The following is a 10,585-nucleotide window of genomic DNA, read 5'->3' on the forward strand; positions in this document are numbered from 1 at the left end:
TGTCCGCGGCTACTTATTTACAAGATTAACTTGCGATATTCGTAGCTGACCCGGTGGGTCATGTCATTATCCGCAACCCATGACACGCGCCTGGTCGCATGCAGCTCTGCGTTTGCAACTCAGGTGAGGACTGCTTCCCCAATACTCGTGGGAATAAAATTGGGGAAAACAATTTAAATTCTCTTAATGGGACCGCAGGGACACGAAGACAGTACCCAACATGGTTAAGGGTCGTTCAACAACATCAGAGCGGCTCTTCGCCCTTGGATGTTTTGGCGGTTATGCCGTCAACCACCAGGGACGGGAGACCTAGGCGTCGTATGGTTTGGACGAACCAACTCAACGAATTTATCGTCCGCGCCTATTACCGTGTCACGGATTTGGAACGGAATCCATCAGGGTACAGACATCGACTACATGACGCGTTTATAAACCATTCTTTTGCATGAAAGCAAATACGGGTTCCAAGTCAAGCATGGCATATTGTCGAAATGTACATTAAGCCATTTAATGTACATTGACGACATCAAATTGCATGCCAAAGACGAGAACCAACTTCGCTCCTTGCTGGACATCACCATCCAGTTCAGCAGGGATATCGGCATGCAGTTGGGTTTGGAGAAATGCCGCATAAAAACAATTGTTCGGGGAAAACACACAGACAACGAAGGATACAGCCAAAATAACATCCGAATTGAGGGCATGGATTCGGACGACGTCTACAAATACCTCGGCATATTGCAAGCAACAACACCTGCTGTGGCAATAACTAAATCTAAGTTGCTGGGGGAATTTGAGCGGCGTCTGGACCTTGTCCTTAAAACTGAGCTGTACGGGAAAAATAAAATCATGGCAATCAACACCTTTGCCATTCCCGTCCTTCTATACACTTTCGGTGTGATACAGTGGAGTAATACTGATTTAGAATCTGTCAATAGACGGGTAAGGGTAGTTCTTGCAAACAACAACATACACAATAGAGCTGCCGAAAAATTGAGGATCACTATCCCACGTCATCAGGGAGGAAGGGGGGTACTTGATTTAAAAACGTTGCACTACAATCAAGTGCATTCTCTTCGTGAGTTTTTCTATGAGAAACAATCCTCTAGCCAAATACATCAGGCTACCGTCATGGCAGATAATAAATTATCTCCTTTGAACTTGAGAAGCAGAGAATGGGATCCCATGTCGAATGTTACTTCAGTCCAACCGAAGATCGACATGTGGAAAGAGAAACCCATTCACGGAGGTCATATAAAAAATTTGTTGTTGTCAGGCATTGACATCGAAGCCTCCAACAAATGGTTGACAAATGGTGTACTTTTTTCTATGAGACCGAAGCATTGCTAACTTCAATTCAGGGTGCTTCGCTCCCAACAAAAAATTATAAACGGTACATTCTTCATGACTCCTCAATCACCAACTCCAGTTGTAGATTATGCAACTGTGAAGAGGAGACCATCCAGCACATAACATCTGCGTGCAGGATGTTGAGCGGTACCGAGTACACCAATCGTCATAACTCCGTCTACAAGATTCTCCATCAAAACCTTGCGTTGAAGTATAACTTAGTGGCAACCTACCATCCTTACTATAAGTATACTCCGCAGAGAATCTTGGAAAATGATCGGGTCAAACTACTGTGGGATCACACTATTGCCACCGACCACAGTGTTAATCATAACAGACCCGATCTAGTTCTGCCTCTGAAGGAAGAACGAGCGTGCTTTATAATCGATATAGCCGTACCGTTGGACCGGAACACTGTTGAAAAACAGCACGAAAAAATCCGGAACTACGGCCCCTTGGCAGACGATATGAAGCAGACTTGGAGACTACAAAAGATCCAAGTAGTCCCAGTAATAATTTCAGCGACGGGATTAGTCCCGCAGAACTTACATAAAGCGCTGAAAACGCTCGATCTTAGGGCTGGACTATACATGGAGATGCAAAAAGCAGTTATCCTTGCAACCTGTGCTATAGTCCGAAGAGTCCTGTCCGGTAACAATCTGACCTAATGGGTTTCAGTCTTGATCCGCACTGTCTTCAATATAAGATCCATGTCTCTGTAGTGTAGATCCTCCGCGTCATTGGCTGAAGTGTTTGCGACAATCGGGATGTAGTAATACATTTTCGCATGGTCGCACACACTTTGCGTTAAAACGCATCATCGCTGTGATGCGGGCCTTTGGATGTTGCCTTCAGCCCATCCTTAGGTTGGTCGCCCCTCGGTCCGGTTGGGCGGGAAGAGGGTCCGTGGGCTTTTTGAACTATATATATAAATTATATTTGTCAAGCCTTAAAAAAGTCTCAAGCATAAGTGTGTGGACAGGGTATTTCGCTTGGTTGATAGCGCTTGTTGACGATCTGGTGCGTCAACACACTTACCAAGCCTTAACAAGCAGTCGTAATGCAAATGTGTAGACTGGGTGTTTGGCTTGGTATGTATACGTTGGCTAGTGCTTACCATCAGTCCGATGGAGTGTCGGTTTTTTGACAAAAATCAAAGGATGTGTACATGAGTGTGTGAGAAGAAAGAGCGGTGTGAAATGCAGTGCGTGAACGAACTTTGCAGCGCTGTTGCAGGCGAGTTTCTGGCAGTTTGGAGTTCGCCAGCAGTAAAAGAAAGCGTTAAAAATATTTTTACTGCGCGGGTTTAAAAAGCAATACTTTGCTTACTTGCTGTAAGAATGAAATCTATATTTATAACACTGCACTGTTGCACTTAAAACTTCTATTCGGTTTACTGTCCTTGAATAAGTGGTGCTCAGTTAACTTGAAGTAAGCTTCAAAACGACCAGAGTGAGTAGATTAGTGTTCATTGGCTAGAACATGAAAAGGAAGTATATTTTAATGTGTTGTGCCTTAATTTGTTATAAAACACCACCTTAGGAATACAGCAATCGTTTTTCATCCAGAACTGCTATTTTATAATGTTCATGCCAACTCTATATGGCTCCTAATTGGCAAACCTTAACCTGGTTTAACATTTGTATTATTTGTTCGAACTCCAATTCTATAAAAGTTTTACGGTCCTACTGAAATGAAATTTGGTAGAAAGGTGGCACTCTTGAATGCCATTGTATGCAGTGAGTAATATAGTTCCACGTTGAGTTCAACAATTTTTTTCCTCCCAATATAGTTATGATGGGTATCAAATTAAAGGAATCGATTAGTACTTTCCCAAGCCGGTATTAGTTTTGACATTGTTGTCAAAGGGGACAAGTGTGGGGGTCCGAAATCGGTCGGTTACTTTAAGGATTCGTTCTCAGGAACTATCAAATCTACATATCTGAAAAGAAATATGGTGGTCCATGCACATGGTTATCTTTTAAACAGAGTTGAGAATATTATATTACTATACTCATTATAAGTATATTTTTTTGCTTAAATTTATCATAAAATCATCATTGGAGGCTATCTGCCTGCTTCCTGTCGTTGCAATGATAATGGCTTTAATCCTGGAACGCATCAAAGAATATCTTAATTGACAGAGAGCAGGCTGGTTTCCGCTCTGAACCCTAATACATTGACCACATCACGCGGAAGTTAGATCTTACACCTGATTTTCATCGATTTTGAGAAAGCTTTCGATAGCGTGAACAGGAAGTGTGGAGTGTGGAGTTGTGGAGTGGTTTACGCAGAAGGGGCATTCCGGAGAAACTAATAGTATTATCAGAGCAATATGTTACGGCGCAAAATGTCACGTGCTGCGACGAGGTAAAATCTCGGAGAATTTGGATGTCCAACGCGGAGTCCGCCTGGGTTGCATCCTGTTATTGATATTATTTCTTCTTGTTATCGATGACGTTCTTCATGCTGCCTTGTCCGGAGGACGTGGAGGAATTCAATGGACGATGACATCTTCCTTTAAGCACCTCGACTACGTTTATGACATCTGTTTGCTCCCTCACTGGGTCATAGCCCCTGGCCAAATGGCTCTGGATTTGGAAAGAGGGGTAAGTAGAATTGGATTGAAGATAAACACCTACAAAACCAATATTCTCATTCTGACCTGTCATCGCACTCTCCATATCTGCATTAATGGGCAGAGCAGCGAAAGCGTCGATCAACATTGTGCCCGACTCATTAAAAGCGCTAGATCCGCTTTCGCTGCACCTGTCTAAAATCTGGAAATGCAGTTATCTCAATAGTAAGATCAAGTTCAGATTGTTCTGTGCTAGTTTTCTGTCTGTGTTGCTATATGAGAGTAGGGCATGGAAAGTGAACTCCACTGTTAATCAAAAGCTCTAAACTTTCGTCAATACATATCTACGTCGTATCATCGGAGTACGCTGGCCTGACACGGTCCCAAACGAAGAACTTGGTCGGTGCACAAGCTTGGAACTCGTGCGCGATGTACTGGGAAGATGAAAGTAGATAGGTCATACATTAAGGAAGGGTGACAATTGGATTGTGGGCTATACCATGCAATGGAATCCGCTCTCCAAAAACGGCCGACGAGTGTGTCACCCCAAGGGCACTTGGAGCAGAACAGTAGAGAACGAGTGCATTTCGGGAAGTCGTGGTGGGAGCTGAAGGGCATTTCAGGTAACCGCGAGCGATGCCGCGTAGGTGTGGTTGACGTACTTACTTCACCAAGGGGGGGAGTAGCCATATATGTATGGTGGTTTCCACTAAAAGTTCAATGATTGCGAGTGTACTGTCTGAATTCAATATAGGGAGTAGATTGCTTGAAGTCTTGAAAGTCTTAGCTCAGAGAACCACAAGTGATAAGGAAAGACAGGATACAAATGTTTGAGGGTAAAATCCACCTTACGAAATGACGGGAAGGAAGCAGGACATTCGCATAATCCTAATCTATTATTCAGTGATGGGAATGTTTGGCTATGGACTATGACTTGACAAATTTCAGTATCATATTTTTGAAAAAACCAGTTCGCATCGATTGGAAGAATTATGTATGTGGATTAGTTGAATAAGTGGTAAACAGCCTCGACAAGAGAAATCTACTGCAAGCTTGTCAAATATACAAATATATCACTTCACTAAAGCGCAACTAAGATAAGTTGTTCTTTGCGGTAGTACCTGGAAACCAGTAAATTTCATAATGACCATTTATGTTTCCATTACATACTTGATCGCATTTGGATATGCCTCATTTAACGTAGCGTATAAATTTATCCCCGTTTCCATTATATAAATAGTGTGGGTTGAGGAGCGATATTTTTCAGTTTCCTATTGTGTATCCGATTCGGCTAGGAAAATGCGGTTCCTCTTGTGTTTCGTATTTGCCAGAGCGCTATACGTCGCGTGTGATAAAGTTCAAATTATTTCCTACTCAATTCCCGGCGAGATAGCAAAAGCGGAACAGTTTCCCTACCAAGTAGGCTTCGAGTATCCTGGCAATAATGAAACACGATTTTCTGGGGCCTTAGTTTCACCATCTCATATATTGACCGTTGCCGATCATATTGTCAGGTAGGGTTTGTGGGTTAGTAATAAATGTTGGTTATTTCAAGGGCTTGAAGTCTCTATACGTTTCCACAATGGAACAACATTTTAAGATACTGTGGAGTGTAGGAAAGTTCTGAAGCACTCACTTTTGTAGTATTATTATTAATTGCGATACGGGACAATCATATAATTTTTTGAATAAACAAATAAGAATATTTCTGCAGGAATAAAACTTTGAACGTGTACCTTGGAGCGCACCGTTTTCACAACTTTAGTGAAACAGGTCGGGTCAATCGAGTCGTTGATACGGATAAAGACGTGGTTATTTTTCCCGAGTATGATGCAGAAAGAGCACTGGACAACCTTGCCATAGTGATACTGCAAGAGGCAGTAAAATTCTCACGTAAGTTATTTAGCATAGGCAATGTGAACTGTTTTCGGATGAAGGTGGTAGGATTAAACAACCAATAACTAGTTTTCCCTTAAATTTCAGCAACCATTCAACCTGTAAGTCTTCCTATGGTCAGATTTAACTCTGAGGAATCTTACGATAATGAAGTTGTTTGGGTCTCTGGCTGGGGTGAAAAACCACGTAAGTTTGTTTGTTTTTATACTCTGTGAACTTAAAGAAACTTCTTTCTTGTATTCACCAGCACTTAATAAGAAGCGTAAAACTCTGCATTATTTGAATGTTACTGTCCACCCGTATCAGGACTGCCATGTGAATAACCCAATTGAGAGTGTTCAACTCTGCTTAGACACTTCTTCTGGAAGGTTCATTTGCTCAGGGGATGCTGGCGCTCCTATAGTTTTGGACCGTGGAGATTCACGAATATTAGTTGGATTAGCAAACCGTCCGCAGCGTTGTATTTCTGAGGAACCACAAATCGCATTGCGCATCTCTTCATATTTGGATTGGATTACAGATAATTTGCTTTGATTAGGAGAACTTTTGTAGTCTTTTAGGTAGGAGGCAAATAAACCTAAGGTTGGAAGAAATAAATATTGTTTACTTTTTAAGATTGAATGTCTTTGGGGAATTGCAAGTGTTCTGGGTGGTGATATTGCGGATGTTTTGCTTTTGCACTTGCATGCATTTGAAAGATTTGCCTGGTCTAAAATTTTGAATTATCAGAAAAATGGTTGATTTCTTCCTTCGCCACGCTTACTAAAGAAATCAATCGAATTCGTTTTGGTGCGGAGTTATGTGATATGAGAATCTGCAGAGGGTTAGGGTGATTGTAGGGTTGTAAGAGTAGAGCCACATTTGAGATTGAGGTAGGTAATATAAAAATACTCACTCGTGGATCAAAATTGGGTATTGCAGGGTACCCAGAAAAATAAATCAAGTATGGAAGAGCAGAAAGTAAATTTTGCCAATTTGCAAAGTAGCAAATGCGGAAGGGAACAAACAGGAGCAGGAAAAACAGATTATTCATCAAAACTTTAGGCCTCTGATAAGAGCAATTAGTTGTCCTACTCGTATATTAAGGAAGAGAGCTGAACTGACTGTTTAAATTATAAAAATAATTGAATCTGTGCTTTGAAATGTGTTAGAGCAGTTCATTCAAGACCATAACGGTACACTACAGGTCTATGGTACACTGTGGGAGGCAATGTGATCACCATTGCGCTCGTTTGTGATTATTATCCTGATTTGAGTCAGAGTCTCATCCACTCATCCATCTCATCCACAGCTGAGTCGAATGGTATCTCATATCCAGTTACGATACAAATTCTTCTGACATCAATGAGATTCGAATTGCGTCTCTCCCATCTAACTACTGAACCGCCTGCACATCAATTCAAGATTTGCTCTTACAAACCATTCGAGAGGCGAATGTTGAAGTGAAGTGAATAGGGGGGGTGAAGGCATCGTGTGGGAACGTCGAAATATGGATATGCGGAAGGCAACCCATAGAGGAAACAATCATAAATCGCTTCTATATTTTCAGCTGTTACCCTCCTTTTAGAACAATAATAGCGCAATGTAATTACATGCTAGAGAGTTTTGTGTTAGAGACCGCAGCCCTAAGATGATTACTGGCATTTTCAATGCTTATTTCACGCGGGGTTAAATCCTATTTCAAACTTTTATGCATCTGAATATCGTGCTTTCCATTGTTAGATACGTACCCCACTTCTGAGGAAGAGATTTAGGCTCCATCGTCGTCTTGACATACTTCAGTACTTCGTTGCGATCAGAGTCCTATCGTTCTCGACGACTTTTTGTGGGTAGGGTATTCTTTCAGTCACAGAGTGTTGGTTTCCGCAATGATACGCCGACGGACTCCCACTAAACCCCGTCATAAAAAGCCAGCCACTCGTCCGGTTTAGCGAGCGAGAATTGTAGGAAACCCTTACTATGCGGTTATCTACCTCCGTGAACCTTCTCCTTTGCAGTTGTAGATGGCTTTAAGTTCCTATGCAAGTAGGGCAACGAGGATCACTTCTACGATCACCATTACACGCGTATTGCTCGACAATTTCCACTGCAACAAAATTTAGCCCCGAGAATTCGCAGAGGTGTTACCTATTCGGGCATTTGTTAATTTGCAGATCCACGCTTGATGGTCTCTTCCATTTAGACCTTTTCTGTGAGAGAGTTAAGATCCTTGGATTGCAAGCGAGCACATTCGTTCGGTTCGCAGAACGTTGGTTCTCAACGTAGACTTCGACCTTATAGCGGATCCCGCTCAGAGCTTCTGCAAATGTCTTGCCTTTCGTCGTTCGTCTAGTACTTCTTCGTTTTCTCGTCTTATCTTTTGAATCACACTATTCGCAATCACTTTGACTTTGAGTAGGTAGTTTGGTAACGGGGTGGCATATTGCTTCCGTTTTGTCTTTTTTAAGCAATGGAGTCTCTGGCAGACGCGTATTCCTTTTTCCGCTTTTCTCCCAATTCGTTTTGCAACGGGTTGTTTGCGAACTCGGGCACGCGTAGAAACCTACCAAGAACTCCGTCGAACGGAGAAGCGACTTCACAGGCGGAAAAAGGAAGCCTGGGAGAACCAACCGGTTTGTGAATCGAAAAGTACAAGGAGCAACCGCACCAGATGCGGAAGTTTTACCAACAAGTCAGTAGGATGAAGTCTTATACATCTCGATGCTCATCCTGTCGAGATAAGGAGGGAAATTTGATTTCCGATAGAATGGGCATATTAGAGCGATGGGTTGAGTATTTTCATGAACAGTTCAACAACCAAAATATCGGCGAGTTTAAGGTCCTGCCAACTGAAGACGAGGGACAAATGTTGTCACTACCAAGCATAGAAGAATCAGTCCGTGTAATTCATCGGTTTAAAAACTATTAGTGTCCAGGAGCCGATGGAATTACAGCCGAATTGGCTAAATATGAATGCGACCAATTACACCAAGCAGTTCATCAACTGATGCTCAAGGTGTGGGACAGCGAATCAATGCCTGACGACTGGCATCAAGGTATTATTTGTCCCATACATATAAAGGGGAATATCATGCTCTGCAGCAATTATAGAGATATCACGTTGTTGAGTACCATCTATAAGATATTCTCCGCTACCTTGCTAGGTCGGATAGACCCTACGCCCAGAACATCATTCGCCCATACCAAAGAGGCTTTACTCTAGGCAAATTAGCAACAGATCAGATTTTCTCTCTGCGGCAAACGATGGAAAAACTGTAAGAATATGGACATCAGTTGCACCATCTTTTCATCGAATCTAAAGTCGCTTATGACAAGACAGCAAGGGTGAAACTGTACATTGCCGTGAGAGAATTCGTTATCCCGACGAAATTAATAAGACTGACTAGGCTGATCCTCACCAATGTGCGAGGCCAGATAAAAGCAGCAGGATCAATCTTGACACCATTCCAAATCAACAGTTTACAGCGCACCGAACTAGTGATATAGTGGAGTTTATGTTGGAGTCAACGAAGGCTTGGAATCAAGTGGTAATTGTGCCGAAAATGATTCATCAACAGCTAAAGCATGAAGAATTGTGAAGAAAGCAAGAAAGGGAAAGAACAATAATAAGCCGCAGTTAAGAACTGATCCAGCTTCGCGATGCAATGCGCATAGCAGCCCCGTGGGGAGAGTGGTAGAAAAGGAGGTGGTTTTAGTGAGTATATAACTGCATAGCAGGAGCCAGCAGTAGCAGTTTTGAACCTTCCTACCTTCCAAACATGAAAAAAAGACAGACAGACATCGACTCGATAATAAGGTTTTGTGTTTACACAAACTCTGAATGAAATTTGGTTTCGAGAAAAACGCTTTTAAGGTTTTCGTTTTGTATGCATATCAACCTGCCGCGTGCCTTTCTATTTGCTGTATTTTCCTAAATATTTTGAATTTCAGTCCTAAACTTCTACAATATATTCCTAATATATTCTGCTTTCAAAATATATATAAAAGAAAAAATAGATGCTTGCTTCCTGGAAACCACCGCATAGGAAAATCGTGTTAACGCTGTGGAGGTGATAAGCTCATAGCAGCGAGACGAATATAAGGCGAACATAGACATTCATGAACTCAGAGCAGTGAGATGGAAAGGCTGACTCTTTACCACCTCAGTCATCCCACATCGGTGTACTCGACCGATCTAGCCGGCTAAATTTCAATTTTTAAAAATTCATTGCAAGTAAACTCGTTATTATCGTTGTTAAGTAGATAGAGAACAATAATAATAATAATCGTTGGCGCAATAATCCATTTTGGAGCACTTCTTTCAAGACCGTAACGGTACACAACAGCACCTTATAGGAGTCAATGTGGTCCCCATTGCGCTCGCCCGAGGTTAATACCCTGATCACTCATCACTCAGGTATTCATTCACAGTTGAGTCGACTGCATCCGACATCCAGTCACGATAACCAATCTTCTACCCGAGCGAGATTTGCACCGGCACCTTCTTGCACAACAGCCCAGCGCTCTAACCACCTGAGCCATCCGGACACGGATACAGCCAAATCTAAGTGTAACAGTCTCGCGGTGTTTTTAGCGACTAACTTACTTTAAATAATTAAGACTTGCCTTTTTCTTTTCGCTAATAATATTTATTAACCTTGCAAAAACCGATACTTAGGGAAGCAGTTGTTCCCTCCATCAGTGCTACTAGTCAGTTAGACTTGTAAAATTGATGACGGGAACATGTGGATTTTGTCTATTCTGTTGATGAAGTTAAGTAGT

At 42.1% G+C, this 10,585-nt stretch overlaps 1 protein-coding gene across 1 annotated transcript; it reads left to right on the top strand.

The window, feature by feature from the left end:
- The first annotated feature begins 5,184 nt into the window (after positions 1-5,184).
- Positions 5,185-6,438, top strand: LOC119652366 (chymotrypsin-1-like). Its single transcript, XM_038056458.1, has 4 exons — positions 5,185-5,442; positions 5,643-5,821; positions 5,912-6,010; positions 6,072-6,438. Exons 1-4 carry the CDS (start codon positions 5,228-5,230, stop codon positions 6,356-6,358), a joined length of 780 nt encoding a protein of 259 aa, XP_037912386.1. The 5' UTR covers positions 5,185-5,227; the 3' UTR covers positions 6,359-6,438.
- Positions 6,439-10,585: the final 4,147 nt, after the last annotated feature.

This window comes from Hermetia illucens, chromosome 3 (assembly GCF_905115235.1).
Source record: "Hermetia illucens chromosome 3, iHerIll2.2.curated.20191125, whole genome shotgun sequence".
Taxonomy (NCBI): domain Eukaryota; kingdom Metazoa; phylum Arthropoda; class Insecta; order Diptera; family Stratiomyidae; genus Hermetia; species Hermetia illucens.

What these genes read in the sequence shown, in the direction of transcription:
- LOC119652366 (XM_038056458.1), top strand. Translation starts at nt 5,228, where the DNA reads ATGCGGTTCCTCTTGTGTTTCGTATTTGCCAGAGCGCTATACGTCGCG. An exon ending in GTTGCCGATCATATTGTCAG is followed by an intron (nt 5,443 to 5,642) that starts GTAGGGTTTGTG and finishes ATATTTCTGCAG; the next exon opens with GAATAAAACTTTGAACGTGT. An exon ending in AGAGGCAGTAAAATTCTCAC is followed by an intron (nt 5,822 to 5,911) that starts GTAAGTTATTTA and finishes CTTAAATTTCAG; the next exon opens with CAACCATTCAACCTGTAAGT.